Below are 24,259 nucleotides of genomic sequence, written 5' to 3' on the forward strand. Positions count from 1 at the left end.
TCTTAAAAAGTGCTTCACTAATCATGGGAGTTACTAGCAATGCTGTGGGTTCTGGAGTTCAAGATAAACTCAGATCGAGTGATGATTCAAGTTGCGATTCTTGCAAACACATAAAAATGTCGCCCGAAAATGCATATTCTAGCAGAAGAAAATCCTCTGAAGAAAACAGCATTCATGCTTCTCACGGTGTTGAAATCAACGATGAATCTTATTTACCTTCATCTCATCAAATCTTTACCGATGTTTGCACTCATAACGATCACCAATGCGCGGATGACGACTCCCTTACGCCGAGAAAAGTTTCGACATCTACTATAAAAGTTGACGAACCTTCACGTCATTTGCCAAGAGGATGCAGAAGCGATCAACTTGAGTCAGTACGGCTGGGGGAGTGTGAAGCTACAGGTGAGATATGCTATGCAATATTACGCTGGAAAAATGAATGGTTTATGCTGTCCAAATAGTGATACACGTTCTACTCGTAGCACTGCTACGCCGTTTTTACGAGCCAAACTGGGTCAGACACACAAAAGGGCAAAAAGTGCATCACTATTTGGATAAAATCTCGCTCATTTCTCTGAGTGATTTAGAATTGATGGTCGCACTGTTTGATTTGTCTTTGCTTGAATGCTTCAGGTATTTATGCTAGTATGAACTACGTGGCCGATGGTTTTTCATTTCACATTTGAGTGCAATATGATGAGTATTGTCAGTATCCATTATTATATTTATAATATAAATATAAGTATAATAATGCAAATTATTTCTAATAAATAAATTAACGGAATAGATAGCGTTTTTCAAAATAAAATAAAGCATAATTATAGGTACTTTACTGTTACTGCCCGCGCAATTTTAAGGGTAGTTTATTCCCCTTAATCACTTTGCTAAATGGTAAATTGAATTGTCTACTAAATTGTCCTGAAATAGCTACATATTAAAGCTACATACACACATAGATTAGCGCCTACTCCGATCATGATTGTGCTGCGGGGAGTGATTGAGACTGTGGTGCTGAACCACGTAGTGCAGAGCTCTGTTGATGCTCTCCGTGGGTAGCCATAATATTTGCTTCTGGAGATAAAGTGCAGCGCGCGATAGCCATGCGTGACTCACGTAAACGTATACACGGAACGTGTATACGTTAAAACCTCCTTTTCACACGGTCGGAAAATCAGCGGATATTTTAAATGTAAAACCATTAAATTTGTTTTTCCCTTATTTTTTTCACCGAGTTTTCAGCTCGCATTGTGAACGCAGTCAGTGCTTGGTCAACTCGAACGTTGTTTATTCACAGAGAAAAAATTGGGTCATTTTATCAAAGTATTGACACTCTTCTGCATATGTGCTCTTTTATCGGACCAAACTTTGTCAGAATGACCCATACAAGCGCTAAAAATGCTTCGTCTTCTGTAGAAAATCTCGCTCATTTTTCCCAGTGTTTGAAGTTAAGACAATCATGAAAGGTAAACTCTGTGATAGGTCACTGGCCTGCGAATTACCTGGGTTTTACCTGTTGTCCTCTGAAGAAATTGTAGCCACGTTCTATATCGGTTGCGGTCTGGTGCCCGCAAATAAGGCCCTCAAGTTGACTTTTGAGTGAGGGCCCTCTTGCCCTTTTGTCGTATATTTGAGCGAGGGGCATGAGTTTCTGTATATTTGAGATGTCTGTCTGTCTGTCTGTCTGTCTGTCTGTCCGTGACCTCAAGTTTTCGTCGACGAGAAAATGCGCTCTCTGTCACTCACTGCAGTGAGTACTAAGTTATATTTTTCAATCTTTTGGCAGTGCAGTTTCAGGTGCCTCGTTTTGAATAGGCATCTAAGAGAGCAAATTTTACGTGAGCATTTATTACAAGGAAATAACATGTTTTACATGCTCTTCCTGTTCTTTCTCAGTCGTTTATTGCCATGCCTTTGCTATGCTCGCTGCCCAACCTTGACCTCAGCCCTGCTATTTGCCGCGGCCTGAATCGTAAACGTTGACGACGTCAAAATCCTACGTGCTAAGAAGAGTCTCTGTGTCACGGCATCGTCTCATCACCCTAATTGCCGTCCCAATGTTATGGTCTCTGAGACGTCGTAAAATATGTTGGACGAGAGTCTGCCGGCATCAGCCCGCCGTGTCACGGTGTCTTGTCAGTACAGACATCGTACGGCCCACATCAGCCCACCGTGTCACGGTGTCTTGTCAGTACAGACATCGTACGGCCCACATCAGTCCGCCGTGTCACGGTGTCTTGTCTGTACAGACATCGTACGGCCCACATCAGCCCGCCGTGTCACGGTGTCTTGTCTGAGCTCGATTTTGAGCGCCAGATAACTGAAGTGAAATAATAGCATCTTATTTTCTAAATTTTCTTATTCAGCATAAATCAATTCGAAATCCAGATTTTTCGGAATCCACCCTCAGTAAATAATAATGTATATTAAATTTACCTTATACGAAATTAAATTAGTATTATATTTCAAGTTAAAACATTAGTTTTATATAGGTTAGAAAATTTTAGTGATAAACCTACGCAGCCTGCATCATCACATCTCTGTAGCGATTCCACCCTACATTTTTCCATTGTGCATGTCGAGCGTTACCGAGTCATCGATGAGCATTTGATGTTCCTCATTGACAGTTCCAATACGCTTATAGTGTTCTAATTAGCCTGATTTCTTGTATTGAATGACGCCCTATAACATCACTGGACTTCAATCTAGTCACTGTCAGTAGTTACTTGTCAGTCTTATCTTATCATGCCAAGTCCATACGAAACCTGCGCACGGAGGTCACATTTAGCTTCTTCGTCTTCCGGGAATCTTTTCCTAACTTTGATTACTTCTTAGCCTGGACTCCACCCTCGGTCGTTCTATTTATGAGCCTCTGTTGCCCTCTCACTCTGCACTGTTCCCCTCTCACTCTGCACTGTTCCCCTCTCACTCTGCTCTGTTCCCCCCTCTCACTCTGCACTGTGTCCTCACTCTGCTCTGTTCCCCTCTCACTCCACTGTGTCCTTCTCACTCTGCACTGTTCTCACTACTCTGCGTATCTCGAAATCGTATTTTTATCGTCTTTCTCTGCTGCAATTATTTGTATTTTTATTCGTACTCGTAGGTTTCTTGATTTTTCTAAGGTTCTTTGACGCAGTCTCATTTCCCATAATAAATTTTATTTCAAGCTTTATCTTATTATGATATGTAAATTACATAAGTTTTCTTCGTGCAATTCGTACGTCGTATCTGTGACAGCGTGTTTCGTACGAAGATGAAGGCGTTGTGGTTTCTTTATAGTATACGAAGGTGAAAAGCGCTGTTAGTAACTGCGTGTGTTGGTTACGTATTACATGTTGCGTGTTGTTTTTTGCACTGCGTGCGGTGTTTACGTATCACGTGTTGCGTGTTGTTTTTTGCACTGCGTGCGGTGGTTACGTATTACGTGTTGTTTTTTGCACTGCGTGCGGTGGTTACGTATTACGTGTTGTTTTTTGCACTGCGTGCGGTGGTTACGTATTACGTGTTGTTTTTTTGCACTGCGTGCGGTAGATACGTATTACGTGTGTTTTTTTGCAGTGCGTGCGGTGGTTACGTATTACGTGTTTTTTTTTGCACTGCGTGCGGTAGTTACGTATTACGTGTGTTTTTTTGCAGTGCGTGCGGTGGTTACGTATTACGTGTTGTTTTTTGCACTGCGTGCGGTGGTTACGTATTACGTGTTTTTTTTTTGCACTGCGTGCGGTAGTTACGTATTACGTGTTTTTTTTTTGCACTGCGTGCGGTGGTTACGTATTACGTGTTTTTTTGCACTGCGTGCGGTGGTTACGTATTACGTGTTTTTTTTGCACTGCGTGTGGTGGTTACGTCGTATTACATGTTGTTTTTGCACTGCGTGCGTTGGTTACGTATTTCGTGTTGTTGTTTTTTTTTTGCACTGCGTGCGATGGTCACGTATTACGTGTTTTTTTTTGCACTGCGTGCGGTGGTTACGTATTTCGTGTTGTTTTTTGCACTGCGTGCGTTGGTTACGTACTACTTGTTATTTTTTGCGTGTTTGTGCACAAAGTTGTAGACGCCGCGTACAGTTTACGAAGGGGAGGTGAGCGTTGTAAGCTTCTGCGAGAGATTCTCACAGAGCCCCGAGGCTCTAGAGGTGATCCGGAACTCGAAGCAATCCCAAATATTCCGCTATTTGGGGTGCGTCTATGGGGCGATATTGTATTCATTTGTGTTGTGTTCATATTGTGGTGGGGCATGTCAATATCTTGCAAGTAGAAAGTGAATTTCCTTTGTGCAGGTAAATATTCACGTTATAGTGTATGGTAAATTTATTTGCATTCATTAAGCAAAAGAATTTCGAGTTTGCAAATTTTTATCTGAATTTGAACATTTATATTTCTTTCACCATCTAATACTTCTTATACCGTTGAATGGTTGAAAACCCCCTTCATATTTTAATATCATTCTCGTTATGAGCATTTTCTCTATTAATCGTGCCAATGTGAGATGGTGGTGTCACACTATATATCTCTATATTTTGTATATATGTTGAAAGCCAACCCCTAATTCCGTGGGTTCATTACGGAATGTTCGTAACAATTTCCGAGGATTTTGCACGAATTGAGATACTCAAATGTTTGGTAAAATATCCGTAGATCAGAATTTCGTTCTGCATTCTTCACTGCAGGGAACAGTACCATTCCTGGGTCGTGCCGAGTGTTATATTTGGACTGATTTTTTATAGGTACACGTTATGTCCTACTCTAAATAACTGCGTCTCCGCTGACATTTATGTCAATAGACGTAAATAAATGGCACTTCGTACTTGTTCTTAGCCTCCGACGTTACCGCTATTTAGCGCAGGTTTTTGGCACGTCTCTGCGATGGACGCAAGGTTGCGCCCTGCTTGGAATTTGCCGCTAAATTCGGCCTAAGTGGAAACTTACGACCAGTGTCTGAGAGATCCGGGGTTAGGCCGCATGGCTTGCATGCGTGCTGGCTGTTTGTGAGGAAATGCTGTATAATATTGTATGTGGGACTGATATTTGAATTTTTTATTTATTTTTAGCCCCTTTTCTCATTTATGGAAAAAATGCACTATTGTGCTCGCCATGTCCGTCCGTCTGTACGTCCGTCCGTCTGTCTGTCCGTCCGTGACTTCGCGTTTTCGTCGACAAGAAAATGCGCTCTGTCACTAACTGCAGTGAGTACTGAGTTATATTTTTTTATAATTATATGTAACTGAGTGTCCTGTTGTTTTGAGTTGTTTAATTTGTTAACAATTTTTGAAATGATTCAAGATAATCAGCTGTTGCGTATCGGGAATGCATTACAAATATGTTCCCAAAATAAAATTAATAATTTTTTCATTTTACCGGATTTATTTTCGTAAAAAATTACCTTTTTTCTCTCTCTCTCTAAATCGGAAGAATTGATTGACGAAGTTCTATTTCGTCCGACGTGGAAGTTTATTCAATTACCGTGGCCGGGTTTGCGAGTTCATTTGGCGGTACTTAGTTGCTGGGATCGCAGGGCAGGTCAGATCCTGCGTCCCCAATCGATGAGGTGACCCCGGCCTTCCTCAGGTCCTGGGGCTGCCGCTGCCGGCGCCTCGACGTCTCTGCTACCGAGCTTGGGGGCTGCTTCTATATGTGGCCGCTGACCCTTCACCTTCTAGGTTTTTACCAACCCGGGGCTTTGACCCTATTATGTTACCGTAGAATTCGCTTTATATCTCTCACATGTCTTGAATATTTCTACTATTTTTCAGCTACGAAAATTGAAAATTGTGCGTGTCGAGGTTTTTTTACGGGCTTTAAGTTGGGTTATGAATTGGCTAACTTCAAATTTCACAGCTGAGTTTGCTGCTCCTTATAAAGTAGCTTCTGCTCACTTTAGTAGCAGTAGCTACTAAAGCAGAAGCAGTAGCTTCTGCTCACTGCTCAAATCTTTTTCATTCTCCGGAAAGAAAAGCATTTTAGTTACATATATTTGAGTTAGAAATTTCTTCTCTCCCTCCAAAGGCTTTCATTAATTTTAGTCCCAAGTGAGCTTCGAGGGTTGGATGACCTCGGCACGTAAACGCGTGGGCTGCAGCTGCATTGCAGAGCTCTTCAGCTCGAGGCCCTATCAGCAGCGCCGAGATTAGGACCGTGCAGAGCTGGGCGTGGGCCGTGAAGGGCAAGGTATGGGCTGTGCAGAACTAGGCAGGGCCGTGAAGGGCAAGGTATGGGCTGTGCAGAACTAGGCAGGTCCGTGAACGGCAAGGTATGGGCTGTGCAAAACTAGGCAGGGCCGTGAAGAGCAAGGGTATGGGCTGTGCAGAGCAGAGAATGGCCCATGCATGGTAGGTCAAGGGCGTGCATCGCCGTGATTACAACCGTATAATGTACACAGCCGGGCATGGGCCGTTCATAGCAGGGTAAGGGCCATTCATTGCAGGATATGGACCATGCAGTGCAGGGTACGGGCCGTTCAGAGCAGGGTAAGGGCCGTGCAGCAGGTCATGGGCCGTGAAGACCAAGGCTTAACCAGTGAAAACCGGGGAATAGGCCGTGCAAGGCAAGTCAAGGGCGTGCAGCGCCGAGATTGCGGTCTTGCAGGACAAAACTGCAGGCATAAGGCGCTTGAGACTCTACTTGCTTCAAAAGTATCTGATACTTGCCCCTGAAAAATTTTATGCTGCTAGTTTTTGCTCTTAATTTTCTTGTTTGGTGTTTTAAATGTTAATGTAATGACTCCAGGGCTTTAGTTGTTGAATGTTCTCCCGTTGAGTGGGATTAAGATTTCGAAAAATGAAATTGATGTCAGTGATTCTTTGGGACGAATAACGTTTTCTTTAATCAAGTGTTTTTTTTTTTGCTCTAATAGTTTTTAAGCCAACTAGCTATAGAAAATTCTTTTAGTATTAAGTGATATAATATATTTACAATGAATAATGTTCATTTTATGGGAAACATGGGAATGTTCGTGTGGTCGGCAAGAGTCCTTCGGTTCACGTAGTAGAGAATCGATCTGCGCTCGCGTGCTCGCATCCATTGATTGCAGTTGCGCCCGTTTTTGCGACGTCTATTGATTCTGTTTCATTGCTTTTTCTCGTGTCTCCCTCATTTATCCCCTTCATCACAGTTACTTTCAGTTATTGAACGTTTCCTCTCAGTTTTTTGTGCAGTTACGGTTTGTGTTGTGTATCATAAAATGGTTGTTATGGAATATTTTTAGCGCATTTTCTCATATATGGAAAAAATGCACTATTGTGCTCGCCATGTCCGTCTGTCTGTCTGTCTGTCCGTGACCTCAAGTTTTCGTCGACGAGAAAATGCGCTCTCTGTCACTCACTGCAGTGAGTACTGAGTTATATTTTTTTCAATTATCGCATGTTCAGAGACTGATTATGTATAGTTTCCTCGCTGCGGATGGCAGGCTGGTTTTCAGGCGCTCTAGAGTCTAGACTCAGCTAGGATTTTTCGTAAGAGGAAATATTTGAGGCTCGGTTCCTAATTCAAATTCTAAAAGTTTCTAATTGTTATTCGAATCTTGTGTTCCATGTATAATTTAGAATAATTTAGACTTTCCCGGACGACATAATTACCATCTGGACTTGGTAAAAATCTTTTCATTTCCTTTTTTTGTTCGGCACTGTTACTTCTTCCCGTTTTTTTTCTTGAGTTTACTGAGTCTACGCATGAATTTCAAGTATTTATTTCGTTGCGTAGAGAAAATAATATTTGTTCGCTTATGCAATTTCTCTGTCTTAGTTTTTAACGTGAGGGTGAATTTGCGTAGATTTTCCTATGACGTCACAGAAGCAATGCCTAGCTAGACCTAGCTCAGCTGCCATGCGTCACAGCATTGCTGAGATCTGCTCTTCCGATTTGTGTAGCGCCGAGATTTAAAATGAATAATATGTACCGTTAAAAATACTTACAGTTTTTTATAGGATTGAATTTATGTCACAAGGTTAATGTCACCTACGAACTCTGAATGAACAAGTCATACTTTGTACATGTTGCACTTATAAATGCGATGATCCCACGTTTGGATATTATATAAATAATAATAATAATAAAACTGTTTCAGCGTTTATTGGGCCGTAGGCCTGTCGCCGATTCTTAACATCGCAGAACATCCACAGCTTGTTGCGGTCTCGAACTCACAACTCACTGCTACAAATTTTCTGTGCTTAACCGCCCGGCCTCCTTTCCGATTCTGACCAGAAACTGGCGCACAGAGCTGAGATCGAACCCGCGCCTCTCTGCGCCAATCTTGGTACTCTGAACTGTAACCACTGGGCCACCCAATTATATTCACTCTAACAGCTGTATTAGAATGAATATAATTGTGAAGATTACACAATGTACGTAGCACTTTTCAATACTTAATTGTAGGTGTTTATAGATTACACTCGTTTGAAAAGAGACATGAAAACGATTACGCATTTCATGTGAAAAACAAAGTAATTTCAGAGCGAAATTAATTCAAGGAACACATTGTTGTATGTGAATCTGAAATGAATTTGTATTTGACTGCGCATTTATTATTATCTATCCCATAAACAATTGAACGATAAATATTAAAACAATCATGAAGTTTCAGGGATTTTTTTCTTGCAATTAGTCGCTCCATTTTCCACCAATATCTTGGTTACCATTTAATGGCACGCGTCTTCTTCCGCTCGCGCGTCCATAGATCCGCCCGAACGATGTCGTCCGCGATTCCAGCCAATTGCTCCTCAGTAAAGCGGAATATTCTTCGCTTTTTCTGCAATGCCAGCGGCTTTTCTCTCGTCGACGAGACCTGGCATTCGCGGGTCTCATTTCACGGGCAATTCACTGCGATGGTTTCCCTTTATTTCACTCAGGCGTAGTAAGCTTGAAGCTTTGCTTTGGGGCGGAGGGGGGCGGCAGCATCACTCAATTACTTGCACACTTGATTAATATCCGAACGCGCCTCCCTCCCACACCGCTTATAAAATCATTACATGTCATATGACATGCGAGGTCATGACCGTTAGTTCAACGGCAAATTATCTTGCTTATTATAACTTGTATGATAACTGATTCATTATTCAGTCTGGTGATTATTTTAATTTATTTTTTACCGCACTATCTTGGTCTTGATGTTGAGGTTTATACTCGTTCTATCATATGTCATGTCGCTCAGTAAATGGATTTTCTTGAATAATCTCCTCCCCGAGGAAAAACGTCTTCTGCCCAATCTTGTATTTGATAGTTAGATGCTCGTTCTATCATAAGAAACTGGGCCATACTTGCGTTTCCAATCTCTTATCTGTATCTTATTCTGCCTCTAGACTGCGGGTACACATGTCACGAGCAGTGTCGTCCTCTCGTGGCCATCGACTGCCGAGCTCGTCACACTCCTGAACCTGATGCTACAGACGAAACCTCCGACATTTCTTACCCCGTTACCCCCTCCACAGCTCAAACAACCTCGGCGAATATTCAAACATCTAAATCAGCACTCAATCAAACTTTAGAGTCAGCGCAAACAGCAGAAACAAACACGGTAGCTCCACCGGACCAAATTCCCGACATTGAACCCGTTGTAAATCAGGCTACCCAAATCAGGCAGCTATCAAACGACTTAAACTCGGATATGCGTGCTAAACCGGACGGTTGCGAGTCCGACGAAGATGATTCGTCTGACTACGCGACGCTGCGCAACGATCATCCGCTGACACGAGGCAGCATGACCATCAATGATGGGCTCAGCACGCTGGAATTACAGCAGCATTTAATGCTGTGTAATGATGAACGATCATCAGGGCACGGCAGCATGACGGCGCCTGTGGTGGAAAAAGAGAAACACGAGGCTGAGCAGCAAGAGAAAGATCTCGTCAACGGCACTTCTTTTGATGTGAGTACCTGTTAGTAGCTTAGACACCTGTTTATGGCGTTGATGATATTCCAGTTCAAGGCTTTGATTGATGTTTTATGCGCTGATGACATTCCGGCTCAAGGCTTTGATTGATGTGTCTGTTTATGGCATTGATGACATTCCGGTTCATGGCGTTGATTGATGTGTGATTTAATTGATTCTGACATTCCGGCTCATGGCTTTGATTGATGTGTCTGTTTATGGCGTTGATGACATTCAGGCTCAAGGCTTTGATTGATGTGTCTGTTTATGGCGTTGATGACATTCCGGCTCGATCATGGATTTGATTGATGTATCTGTTTATGGCGTTGATGACATTCTGGCTAATGGCTTTGATTGATGTATCTGTTTATGGCGTTGATGACATTCCAGCTCATGGCTTTGATTGATGTATCGATTTATGGCGGTGATTACATTACGGCTCATGGCTTTGATTGATGTATCGATTTATGGCGGTGATTACATTACGGCTCATGGCTTTCATTGATGTATCGGTTTATGGCTTTGATGACACTCGGACTCATAGTCTCATGGCTTTGATGCGTCTTCCTATTGATTTGATGGCATAGCCATGAATGCTTCGGAAATCAATTCTTTTTGCTCTCAATGTTCGTTCATTGAATGTCTTAGAGGCATAATAAATTTGAATGAATTTTTCTTATAGCGTTTCTCGCCTACATTATTGCTATGCTGCAATACTTGTGTTATCTGTGTTCCACACAGAGTGGGATAGTGCGGCCTGCCATACATGGGCTGTAAGTTGGAGCTGTGGGGCTGTGTGTTGTATTTCGTCAATATGAAGTGTGTTTGCTGTGTTTCACACAGAGCGCGTCACTGCGGCATGCCATACAAGGGCTGTGTGTGGAGGGCGAAGCTCCGGCGCACCTCGAGAGCTGGTTACTGGACAGCGCTGCTGCCCAGGGCCTGCAGCTCAGCAAGGTCGGTATTCATTGCATCTTCTTGCTATTTTTCACTTAATATTATCCTTAGAATGTCGTATTCAATTATCCTAAGTTCGTTTTAATTGCATGTAGAGTAATGACCTAAGCGGCATAAATCCTATATTATTTCATTTGAAATTTGCCTCAAAATGTCGCGTTCAACAATCATAAATTTGATAAGATGTAATGTATTCCATTTCAAACATAAAAAGTTTTATTTGATATACATTATTTATACTTTTCTACATGTAATTGCTGTAAAAATTATCGTGTTACAGTTCGTGTTATTGTTTAACCCGTCCAACGTTGCATTTAATTTGCTCTCAAAAAACACGGACATTTCTTCACTCATAACTACTTGATGACAAAATTATTTATTACACTGATTAAAAACATCAAGTCTTAAGCATCGTTTTCAATCCTAAATTGCAAGAAGCGTGCGAAGCTCGAGTTGTGATATCCTTCTATATATATCCTACTACTATCCTATATTATCCTATTTCATTCATAGCATTTAAGTATGGCATTTCGTGCTGGCAAAATAAGCAGCACATAATGTAATTTTTTGTCAATCTCAAGCGTCGCCGGCAGGATAGGAACGAATTGAATTATTCCTCCAATGAAAAATTGATGGCTTGCCGCGCGTTTTGCCGCTAAGCGTCTTCTTTAATGTTACCCTCACCTGTGGTCCCTGAGACCCTCTCCTCCTCCTCGTCTCAACTACCCTCGCGAGAATCTCTGTCGTAAACAAGAGCGTTTATGGCATCACTTAATTCCTTCCTTCTCGTCTCAATTACCATCTGAGAATTTCTGTCGTAAACAAGAGCGTTTATGGCATCACTTAATTCCTTCCTTCTCGTCTCAATTACCATCTGAGAATTTCTGTCCTAAACAAGAGCGTTTATGGCATCACTTAATTCCTTCGACGAAGATATCTTTAATTCGACCTTGGTTCTTTTGATGGCCTAAATATGAATTATTTATGGTTTATTTACTTTCCGTTATTGAGAACCTTAAAACGATAATAGTTATGAATGTTTTAGAGTCTTTTTAATTGAATATATCATTGCCATTAGCATTATTAAAACAATAACAGTTATGAATGTTTTAGAGTCTTTTTAATTGAATATATCATTGCCATTAGCATTATTAAAACAATAACAGTTATGAATGTTTTAGAGTATTTTTAATTGAATATATCATTGCCATTAGCATTAGAGGAAATGTTTACTTTTGCACATGCGTTGCCATCGCTTATTTTTGAAGGATAGTAGAGCGATTGTGTTATCGCGTTTGTAGTTTACATCCTTTCGTGGGTTCTTATTTGTCGCTCGCTGCTTTCCTGCAGTGTGACTTGGGCTCTGGAGGCCGTCGTACGTTAACCATCAATGTTCTGCATATAAAATAAGATACCTTTTTTGTGGCGAAATAATTACGCAATTCCTGATGAAGAATTTCTTAGCATGCCTCGTCAAATTATACTTTTTCATGCCTGATTTTACGAGATAGTCACATGCATTAATTAGAATCTTGACTTGCTTTCTTGTTAAAAAATCTGTGCGAGTAGACATGCGAAGGTGATAAGAGATAAGTAACTGTGTAATCAAGGGTACTGTTTATTTCATGTGCAGTTTTTGCTTGATTGGTGACCAATATTCTCTCATAATTTTGGCTACGTCAATTCTTTTTCTCCTATATCATCTTCCAAAAAAATTTTATGAAAATAATTGAACCAAGACAAACGTTCGTTGCTAAAATAAATTTTTCCGTTTGTGAACTTGGACATCGTATGAGTGATCGACATTTTTCACTTGGATTCGTTTAAATATTCTTGAAGAAATCATGACGGAAACAAAGGAAGTTTGCACGCTGAAGAGCACTCTGTCCGTTACACTGCGATATTCTGACAAGGATATCATCACGTCGCTGGAAAAGGTGCTCGATATAATTCGTTATTCAATATAATTCGTTTATTCGATATAAACAAGTCACCTAACTTTACTTATCGAGTTACGAGGAGCAAACGTCTCGTGCTACGTATAGTATCCTTCTGGTTACGTAGAGTGTATTTCACTCATAATTCTTTCGATTTGATTTTAATATTCATGTATTTGATTGCGAGTTGAACCAAATATGCGCCTCGTACGTCTTTCAATTGCAATAGACTGTCAATTATATTTTATTTACTTCTTGTTCTGTCGAGTACGATTGAATTTCCTATCGAGTTTTATCTGATGCGCATATTTTTTCTTCATATAAACAATTTAATGTTTGTAATAACTCCATCTAGACTTGCTAAGTTGACTATTTATGTGATGCAGCGTATTTTTTACTTTTTACTTCACATAAACAATTCAATGTTTGTAATTATTCCATCTACACTCGCTAATTTGACCATTCGCGATACCACAGGAAGATGACGGTAGCTACCGCGGTTGCCTGCGCGTTAAGAGTTTGTTATTGTAATAATCATTTGCTTGTCAATTCACTGCTACTCGAATTCTACACTTGCTAAGTTGATCATTCGCGATGCCACAGGAAGATGACGGCAGCTACCGCGGTTGCCTGCGCGTTAAGAGTTTGTTTTTGTAATAATCATTTGCTTGTCAATTCACTGCTACTCGAATTCTACACTCGCTAAGTTGACCATTTGGGATACCACAGGAAGATGACGGCAGCTACCGCGGTTGCCTGCGCGTGCATCTCAATTTAAGTCGCCCCATCAACATCGTGGCGGGCACGCGGCCGCCCTCCATATACGACATCCTCAAGGAAGACCGCACGCTCGACAAGACGCTCACATCCTTCTACATGCCGCGCAATGCTGTCAAAGCAATACACATCACAAGGTACTGCTTTCCCACTGGACATCTAAACGTTGAAATGACGTTGATTAAACGTTGCTGAAACGAAATCAATTCGTAATCGACGTTTTTTAACTAAATCAACGTTTGATTGAACGAAATTAATTAGTAATCAACGTTGCTTAAACGAAATCAATTTGTAATCAGCGTTTTTTTAACTAAATCAACTCGTAGTACAACGTTTTCTCAACGAAATCAATTCGTAATCAACTTTTGCAAAACGAAATCAATTCCTAATCAACGTTGCTTTAAACGAAATCAACTTGTAATCGACGTATTTTCAACGAAATCAACTAGTAATTACCATTTTTTCAACGTCATTTGATTGGAAGCTTGGTCTCTGCTTCTCTTGGTCAATTCGTGTGCTCTGATGAAATAAGAACTTACCTTTATCCTGCTCTCGTTAAGATTCAATCCATTTTGTAGAAGCAGTTCCATTCGATTTGTCAAACAGTTTCTGGTGCTACGATCGTTGTCAAAAAAGGCAAATTCTTAGGTACCGCTTCCTTTCATCTTCAAGATTATTTTTTAAGAGTTGATAGCATTTTATCCGCTCCTGAATCCCAAAAATGTAATCGATTTTTTTTTTATTATTTTTGCAGTAAGACAACCACACGCGAAGTAATCGTAGCGCTGCTTCGAAAATTCAAGGTAGTGGACAACCCGCAGAAGTTTGCTCTTTACGAGCGATCCTTCGAAAGCGATGCAACCAACGGTAATTATGAATAATAATTATGATTTTTTATTCTTATTTACATACACCACATCTGCAGGACAAGTTGAAATCGATGACGGACGTTAATCCTGACGACCAGGAGTGACTTTTTTCTTCCCAAAAAAACTATGTGCCTGCCATTATGTTTCCAATTAATCTTTCTTCGTATTTTTCTCATCATAAGTTCAACCGAGTTTATACATTTGAGAGCAGATTTGGATGACCTATTCAATATTATTTTAACAAGTCACGTTCTAGAAGAATAACTACAATTCCTCTGTATAGCTATCAAGTTTTAGATAGACCCCCTGAACACATATTATAATTTCCTTCGTAATGTTTCAAATTATTACATTAATAATAGTTATTACTGAAGCTGTACTGTTCTTTTAGGGTCACGTTCTAGAAGAATAACTACGAATAACTCTGTATAACTATCAAGATTTTGACATACCCGCTGAACAGATATATTATAATTTCCTTCGTATTGTTTCTAATTATTACATTAATCAGAGTTATTACTGAAGCTGCACTGTTCTTGTAGGGTCGCGTTCTAGAAGAATAACTACGAATAACTCTGTATAACTATCGCGTTTTAGACAAACCCTGTGAATACATATTGTAATTTCCTTCATATTATTTCTAATTATTACATTAATAAGAGTTATTATTGAAGCTAAACAGTTTTTTCTGCGCAGGGACGTTGCGACGCATCAGTGACGCGGAGTGCCCGCTGGTGCTGGCCATGCAGTGGTCCGCTGAGGGTCTCACGGCGCACAGGATCGTTCTGCAGGAGAATGATACCGCTGATATTCAGGTATTGCTGCTGCCTGGTCTTATGTTTGTATTCAGTTGGGGCGTATTGATCTTTTAATTCTGGTAAATTGTGTGGTATTGCTCTTGAATTTGTGTGTTAAATTGTGTAGTATTGCTCTTGCATTTGTGCTAAATTGTGTAGTATTGCTCTTGTATTTGTGTTAAAATGTGTAATATTGTTTTTGTATTTGTTATGTTGTGCAGTATTGTTATTGCTTTGTGCTGTCTTGTTGTTGTATTTGTGTTATCTTGTGTGGTACACCGTGAGTTTGATCTGTAGCGTTGAGTAGTTATTCTATGACGCATAATTTCTGGTCCCCTTGCCGGTGTGAGTGTGAGTTGGCTGAGACCGATCACCAACTAACTTTCAGCTGATGCCAACCACTCCCTTTAAACTAATGCCAATCACCAATTATAAACAGACGCCAATCTCCACTATGAAACTTCTGCCGATCTTCATCTTTCCAATAACGCTAATTCAAAATTTTCTCGATTTGCTAAGTATTAGCACCCGATGCTGTGTGGTATAACCTAGCGATTAATTCACGTTATTTTAATTACCTATTGCAATTCCCTTGTACCACAACGAATTCTTGCATAAATGACCACAACCCGTATGTTTTCTTTAAATGAACAAAGATTTTTAATAATATTTTAGCAAAGCAAATGTTACAGTTTTGTAATTTTATTTTCGTATTGTGATTGAATTCATTCATTGTTTCCAAAGTTTTTTTTAAAACAATACTGAATGAAAAATTCAGTTGTATACGGTGAATAGATTTGTACAACGAATCTGATTCTTAATTTTAGTTGATTTATTATATAATTACCTACCTTCTTTCAGTGCGATGCGTTCAGTCTGATCCGATAAACTTATTTATGAAAATTATCCATTTAACCTACCTTATTTGTGTGGGACGCGTTCTGTCTGATCCGGTAAACTTATTTATGAAAATTATCCATTTTACCTACCTTATTTGTGTAGGACGCGTTCTGTTTGATCCGGTAAACTTATTTATGAAAATGATTGGTTTCTCGATTACTCTCCTTATTTCTGTGGGACGCGTTCAGTCTGATCCGGTAAACTTATTTATGAAAATGATTGGTTTCTTGATTGCTCTCCTTATTTCTGTGGGACGCGTTCAGTCTGATCCGGTAAACTTATTTATGAAAATGATTGGTTTCTTGATTGCTCTCCTTATTTCAGTGGGACGCGTTCAGTCTGATCCGGTAAACTTATTTATGAAAATGATTGGTTTCTTGATAACTCTTCTTATTTCTGTGGGACGCGTTCAGTCTAATCCGGTAAACCTATTTATGAAAATGATTGGTTTCTTGATAACTCTCCTTATTTCAGTGGGACGCGTTCAGCCTAACAGAGCTGAGCAATTTCCTGCGCATCCTTGCCCGTGAGGAAGAAGACTACCGCTCCCAGATACTCGACAAATACGCGAGAATACGCGGCCACATCAGGGAGCGACTTGCTGCTCAACCATAGACTGTTCTAACCTTTAATAATTCCTTTTATCACGGTTAAAAACATTTGTAATTATTATTATAATTATATTGTCAGTGGGCTTGGAAGTTTCGTCTTCTGAGCCACCTGTAAATTCATCACGATTCATTTGGAAGTCGTCGTCGGTCTCGTTGTAATTATTCACGTCATGAACTTTCCCCTCTTTTTCTATGGTAATGAAAGATTTTCGCTGGTATAAAATTAAATTACAAATTTTCTCCGCTCTACAGTGTTACGGTTAGTTTTTCAATTGGGTAACAAGTCTGGCAGTGTACCCGTCAAAACAAAGGCAACAATGTGGACAAACCATGCCATAGTTTTCTGCCATAACATTAACATGGCCTGAAAACTAGTACCCCCTATTGAACACGATCACTCAAGTTCGATGTTCGTGTAGTAATCCACTAATGACTACGTTGATATGAATTTTCAAATTATTTTGCATAGAAAAGTCCAATTATTGCAGAGATTCTGCCCAAGTTTGGGCATTGCGCTTTCAACTGTCTGCCACTGCCCTGCTCGTCTGCCACAAACGAGAAAGCTACCCGATTTGTCTGTCGTAATACGAGTATTTTTTATTATAATTAACTCCTGCTTAGCATAAAATCTTACAAGTTATGCCCGACCGCCGAACTGGTTATTTGGTAATGTAGAAGCGATGAAAATAAGACAACTAGTTCAGCAGAAGCTAACATCGATTCAGGTTACGATGGACTAATGTTTCAAGCGGGTCCATTTGTTGCTCGTGCAGTTAATATTTCTCACTGCCGTGATGATTTCTTCCTTGATTGATTCGAGTCTCGGCTTCTAAAGCAATATTATGATATGTTTATGGTGTAGCAATTATCGTCTCCAACATTATAGTCATTATTTAACTATCGCTTGAATTTTATCCTGGAATGAACGTGAATGTTTCCAGAGATCCGTTGACGTTTAATCTCTCTCCGTCTTTGCCAGGCAAATTTCGGAGAAACTTCAATACTAGTTAGCCACATATCAGTGTTTTATGCATTTATATATTTGCTCATATCTTAGTTTTAGTAAATATTTCTTTTGATTGTCGCCATTAGAACTTTGCCCGCAAGTTCTGTCCTATTTTGCTATCTGTTAAGATCTGAATTGAGTGAACTTTGATGATCTGAATGATGGGAAGTTTTCCAATTGACAAATTCCTAGTTGGCCAAATCATGAAAGCAGTTTTGCAAAAGTATTTGTAATTTATATACCAGAAGGATGAAATATACGCGTTTCAGCTTTTTTTCTTCACTTTGCTCAGCAAGGAAATGCAGCGCTCACGTTTTTCTCCTGCATTTGCATCCTTTTCACTTTCTATTTAGCATATTTCCTCTTTCCTGACTGTGAAAGCTTTTTTGCGAGTAGATCCTTTATCTTTCTAAAGAGTATCTTGTTGCGATAAGGAATAACTTGATTCTAGCTGATTTCATGTCATAAATTTTCTCACATTGCTTTTACTAGAAATTCGCGATTAAATTTATTAACCCTCGTGAATATTTTAGAGAGTAATTCTTTCGCGCTATTGCTTTACCGAAACGAAACAATGCGTTTTAAGCTTCCATTGCATCACCAAAATATTTCCTGTCGATAAGACCTATAAATTATGCCACAAGACCAGACTTGCATGAATGCCTTTATATATTATTCTTTACCAATATCATTGATAGCAAATATAAAGGGATCATTGTGAATACGGTGAAGTCTTTTCTTTCATTGTATTAGAACGTAAATCTCTCGTTGTTTCTATCCAGTAGCTTACTAGTCATCCTGTAATTTTGGGAATGATGTTTTGGCTGTTATGACAAGCAATGTAGCATTAGATTTTATAATTGGTATAAATAATCATTTGTCTAAAAGTTTGAAAGTATTTTGTCGTAAAATTGACATATGTTGATCGTTTTACATTAGATTAAATCTCATCGAGAGATTTTTATTTGTTAAATGATAGCCTCATTGATCGACCGGAGAAAAATAACCAAAATTCTTAGTTTTTCTGTTAAATTAACTGCAATTTGATGAAACTATTGACGAATTTTAACTTGTATAGCTGCATGTTTCAGGGCTCTTGATGAGAACTTTTTCTTGTTTTGTTTGTCAATTCTTTCTCTCGTTAGTATTTCTAGATCGGCCGACACATTTTATTGATGTTACTTGACTGTTGAATGCTTAGCGCTCTCACCCTGCTCGCTTCCAGATGATTTTTGAAACCAAGGTAGCCTAATTCAGTCAACCAGCATGCCTTTCTAGCTAGAAGACTATTGCTTCAGCAAAACATATATGTTACGTAAAGTACTTTGATGACGGCATGCAACGTGCATGACACTATAGTCTTGTAGCTTATTTCATTTGAGAACACTGCCGTAGATTCATGTACCCCATTTCAATGGGACGTTACACGTCTTCCTGTTTTCATCCTGCGTCGTTAATCACCGCGTTGGATATGAAGACAAAATCTATTGAATATTGCTACATTCCATTAGCGATTAGTTTTTGCCAAGTTCATCTTATTACCCTTAAGGTAATTTATTTGTATTTCTTAAATATTGTCTTTAAGTGTGAACAACGTTTGACGGTAATGCGTGTGAACAACTGCAAAACATGAATTTATTATGACCCGCGATAATCAAGTACAGCCTCGTAAAAAGTAAACTACAGCAACCTTCGGTTAATTTACCATAATCCTACTGGCAGGTTTCTTGGAATTTCTGTGCAATATCAATGCGGTCATCCGAATAATCGATGTTCATACATAGTGTGTTCGTGTCAAGATTTTATTAAGAACTTAAAATTTAGTTTTGTGATTTTTAGTCAGTGAACCTGTACGAGCATATTATAACTGATTGTCATATTTCCTTGTCGTGCAAAGCAGTTTATCACCTTCAGTGAATCTCCAGAAATTCAAGATTAAAGACTCCTTGTCGGATCAAATCTTACTAAGCGTAATTGGACTTGCTTTTGTGACGAATATGAAGCAAATACATGCTTATCACTTGTAAGCCTATTAATGCTGTGTAGGTATGGTAAAATCCAGATGCTTTAGTTTTGATTAGAAGAATTATGCGGGCTATTCGGTACTGTAGAGGTGTTATTTATTTCCTAACCTCGTTAATTTGAATCGTTGAATTGACTAACTGTCGGAGCATTTTGTAGCCAAGGTGTTAATTAGTAATGAACAATCTGTGATACTGTTATCAGTATGAGATCAACTGCCACGCAAACCAATAATTTCAGGAGTAAATGCCGAAATCACCGTGCTTTGTCTTAACACTAACCACTGGAAACTACTACCATGTAAACTAATTATTCTGCATATTTCATGCTGTAGGTAAATAAGAAATGCCGAAATTTGAGACGATTTTCGTCTAGTATCTGATTTTGATTTATTGCAGTTGACGAGTTGGGTCGTGTCACTTACCTTGACATTTAATATTGTCGAGATCGAGACTAGGAAACGTGACTCTGCCACGAGAAACAAACATGTTTATTTCTGTCGGTTCAAAGATACTCAGGGCTCTTTCAAAACAACCATGTACGTTTTTTAATAAAATTGTACAAGACGAACTATTTTACACTTCACACTTCAATCAATCTGGAGATACTTCTCGACCAATATATTCAAGAGTTGCGCTAAATATTAAAGATTTACTTAGCGTCCATTACCTTTTTTTCAATATTATTTTAATGATTCTTGAAAATGATTTCCCAGTTCATTAAAAAACATTCTTCATAAAGTTTCTTTGCAGCTACAGAATACAAATTAAATGATGCCTATTTACAACTAAATTGAATTCACGCGATTAACTTGAAGATAATAACCACTAGGCTGAATTTTCAGACGCTTCTATTGTTCCTCTTGACAAAGACGATCTTGTCTTTATGCCGGATACCAAGACCGGCAAGACTAGCGTTGTGATCGTCAAGCTTCGTGCCCGTCGCGGCGTGCACTAGCCAATGTCTGCGCCACACGCTGCGCCAACTCACGCATCGACGACTACCTTCTCGGTGCTGTGAACAAGATAAACATTTAAGTAATGGTAATGGGTTTATCATGTATGAGCGGTACACTAGTTATAGAAAAAATTGTTTTGACAATCTAGTGAAATTGACCTGAAGCACCACCTGCTTACAAGCATTTGAGTGACGTGTGTGCGTAGGGCAGCTTTGAGTTGATGCACTTTGGCATCGCGAGGAACGCGCAGACGATACATGCGTCCATCGTCGCGTTCTACCTCGAGCATCATGCTCCTGCCTGCCTCCACTTCCAGCATTCCTGACACCTGTAGGTCAATCACCGATTTAAGTGCAAAAATAAAACTCCAGACTCAAAGCTAATGCTAGAAGTTCATGCTATTACAAATGAACATTTCTACGAAAATTGATGTGGGCATTGAAAATGTTAAATAGATGTACACACCTCTTGAAAAGTAGTATCTGGGTGAAGATCATTCAATATAGGATCCGAGTTAAACAGCTTTGATAACGCTTTTCTGAATACTTCCTTCATTTCACTATGACTCAAGCTTTGAGGAACATCTTCACTGCAAATTATTTCCTTGTCTTTTTCTTCACATGTGTTACTCTTTTCCAAAATCTGAGGAACACCAATTTGTTTCTGGCTGCACTGCTCTTCAGACATTGTGGTTGATGAAGCTCCCTTTAGATGAACTAAGATACATATGAAAGTTCAATGAGAAAAAATAATTTAACCTGAATGTAAAAATAAATGTTAAGAACTTGACTCTTGCAAATCTTGACACGTTGAAGTAGATTCTCCTTCATTAGCTGCTGCCTGATGGACAATAATTCTCTTGCCAGGCTGGTCATCAATGGACATCTCTAGTCTATCAACAGTCCATTCAGAAGTGGCTGAGCGACGCGATGCCCAAACATAAAAATTCCCAGAATGGTTTTGGCCTTTAACTGGCACCTAGAAATGATACAATTGTTAAAATCAAAAGTGATATAATAAATTCATATTACAAACTAATTTGTAAATCAAATTTACTTACACCTCAGATACCAAATTCATTTGCACAACAAATTCTATAAAATATTATCATAAACAAAAATAACATTTGACTTACAAGGCCAGTAATTATACCTATATGTAGTAGTAACAAACCTGGAGGTTAGCTTTGGTTGCAGTAATCCAGGTGTCTTTGTGACCCAGGTCTATTTTGCCAATTCCAATTGGTGGCCCCAAATAGGTTATCAGATCTGAAATTTGAAAAAAAATATGGATATAGGTATCTATACTTAAACTAAGCGTTTTAAATATTATTCTCTCCAGGAAATGTATTAATGAACAGGAAAATAATTTGTAAAACATTCTTATTGTTTCTTCAGCTAAGTACTGTAATAGCTAAGTTTTCTTTAGGTTTTTGGTTCGGTTGCTTTATTTTATAACTTCAAAATTTGCAAATATGGTATAGATATTTAAATATTTTTAATGCTAGTAGAATAGCCTAAGATCAATGATACCTTATTTGCCACTGGCTTGCCATTATCCAATAAAATAGACATAGGCAGTACCTATATCATTTAAATACATAGGTATGCATATAGGTAGTATATGAAAACAGAATTGGCTACAAACTTTCTATTGATGATACACAAACTTGGAATATATTTTGTTTGGTATTAACATGACAATTCATTTTCCCCAAAGATTTGCATTGAAAAATGTTGAGTACTATTTATGCCACTAGCACAAACAAAAACCACTACCTACTACTCAGTTATAATGCAGATTTCCAGTTCCAGATAGCTTCATCTAGTAAATTTTTTGCACCTTTTTGTAGATATATATGTATACATTTTCTCATTCAAATACCACCCTGGGGGAAATGGACACACCTAAATTTCCTCTTTAGATGGCAAAGAATTTGAGATAATACCATATGACAAAATATGAGTTATAAAATATAATTTCACTGCTATTCCCATACAGTCCAATCGTTTATGTTCTAACATTTGAAAACTAGAAGAGAAATGAACTTCAAGGAAGATTTTTCTAGGTAAATAAAATAGTTGTACAAGCAAAAATATTCCTTTGTTCAACTAAATTACCAACATCAATGACAGTCATGTTACCACAGTACATAGGTTCATAGCCTCCAATAGAAAATGAAATGAACAAGAAGGTTCTAGTAAGATCTAAATAGCTTTGCAATTTTCATGTGATAGAAAAACACTACAAATTGTATTTTTGACCACAATAATATAGTCGTTATTGACAAGCACAAAAATTAAGTCCATCTGCAAAATGGCAATTCATACATCATTGATGGCATTACTTTAAGGGAGGTTATTTATAGCATTTTTAAAGTCATTTATACTTACTTTTATTTGAATGTATAATTTCCAATGAACGCTGAAAATATTGTGCTTTGGTGAAACTAGAGCGTATTTTACTTTCTACGTAAAGCCCAAATCCAATAGTTAGAAATCCTCCTATGGCAACAACTTTTCCAAGTTTCTTGACAATAGGATCTTTAAATGCTTGTTGGAAAGCTGACATATTTTGTGTGGAGTAATTTCACACTATCAAGCTTTTAACTGAAGAGGTTTTTCTTCTTGTCTGATGATACTGGAGTTTTAGACTTATTTAGAGACTCTTCCACATAGCCACATAGCTCCACCACTGTAGGGGCAGCAGGCACAGTCAATCTGCACTCACTCATGGCACACAAAGAACATCATAATTATTAGGCATAATAATCACATATCACTAGAATCTAATGCATTAGATGGTACACATTTTATCATTTTAAGAAAAATATTTTCCTCAGTTTTCATTATTTAGGGAAAAAAAATTGCTTTCATGAAGCATGGAGTGAATAGCATTGCAAAAATGTATCAGGGTACAGAATGCTCTACCTTGAGCTGCGTACAAGAAAACACATGCTATGATGACTCAAGAATGAGCCAAGAAGATACTGATTGTATAAAAGGTGCAAAAAAAAATATGATTGCACAGCTATATTTCACACATGTATATACCTAGTTTGAATTTAATCCAATTACATAATTGCTTTCTTATTAATTGTTTGAGTTCAATTAAAGGAGCTGATCATAATTGAACATGTAAAGATGTTTTTATAATTGGAATACAAGATAACAGCTGAATAAACTGATGGCCACAAGTTACACAGGAATTCAGCACCCTGTCCCTGCTCTCTGTCTCTGGCAATAAATTGCCAAGGAGCGCCCAGCCGGCTCTAAATTAACAAACTTTGAAATACAAGAAGAAGAGGTTCTCAAGCACCTTATCGCTGCAAATCCAAACAAGTCATGTGGACCAGACGGCTTCCACCCCAGATTACTCAAAGAGTTAGCAACTGTCCTAGCCGGCCCTATGACGTCACTTTTTCGAAAAACTTTGAACAAAGGAATGTTGCCAGCTGACTGGAAAGAAGCTCAAGTGACACCATTGTTCAAAAAAGGTGACAAAAGCTGCCCGGGCAACTATCGCCCTGTCAGTTTGACAAGTGTCGTTTGCAAGGTAATGGAA

The 24,259-nt window shown here is 38.8% G+C and overlaps 2 protein-coding genes across 2 annotated transcripts in view; one reads left to right on the forward strand and one right to left on the reverse strand.

Annotated features, from left to right (window-relative positions):
* The window catches only part of LOC108667786, a 32,851-nt gene extending 12,547 nt beyond the window's left edge, over positions 1-20,304 (forward strand). Inside the window, exons 6-11 of the mRNA XM_047882048.1 lie at positions 9,293-9,858; positions 10,705-10,818; positions 13,485-13,669; positions 14,287-14,399; positions 15,098-15,216; positions 16,573-20,304. Of these exons, the coding sequence (XP_047738004.1) occupies positions 9,293-9,858; positions 10,705-10,818; positions 13,485-13,669; positions 14,287-14,399; positions 15,098-15,216; positions 16,573-16,713 (1,238 nt within the window). The 3' untranslated portion in view covers positions 16,714-20,304. The remainder of the gene's footprint in view (positions 1-9,292; positions 9,859-10,704; positions 10,819-13,484; positions 13,670-14,286; positions 14,400-15,097; positions 15,217-16,572) is intronic.
* On the reverse strand, positions 20,259-23,444 carry LOC108667790 (U11/U12 small nuclear ribonucleoprotein 25 kDa protein). Its single transcript, XM_018154858.2, has 5 exons — positions 23,089-23,444; positions 21,869-21,963; positions 21,161-21,673; positions 20,874-21,023; positions 20,259-20,751 (listed from the first exon to the last, which is right to left on the reverse strand). Exons 3-5 carry the CDS (start codon positions 21,380-21,382, stop codon positions 20,578-20,580), a joined length of 546 nt encoding a protein of 181 aa, XP_018010347.1. The 5' UTR covers positions 21,383-21,673; positions 21,869-21,963; positions 23,089-23,444; the 3' UTR covers positions 20,259-20,577.
* Positions 23,445-24,259: the final 815 nt, after the last annotated feature.

This window comes from Hyalella azteca, unplaced genomic scaffold (assembly GCF_000764305.2).
Source record: "Hyalella azteca isolate HAZT.00-mixed unplaced genomic scaffold, Hazt_2.0.2 contig105, whole genome shotgun sequence".
Taxonomy (NCBI): domain Eukaryota; kingdom Metazoa; phylum Arthropoda; class Malacostraca; order Amphipoda; family Hyalellidae; genus Hyalella; species Hyalella azteca.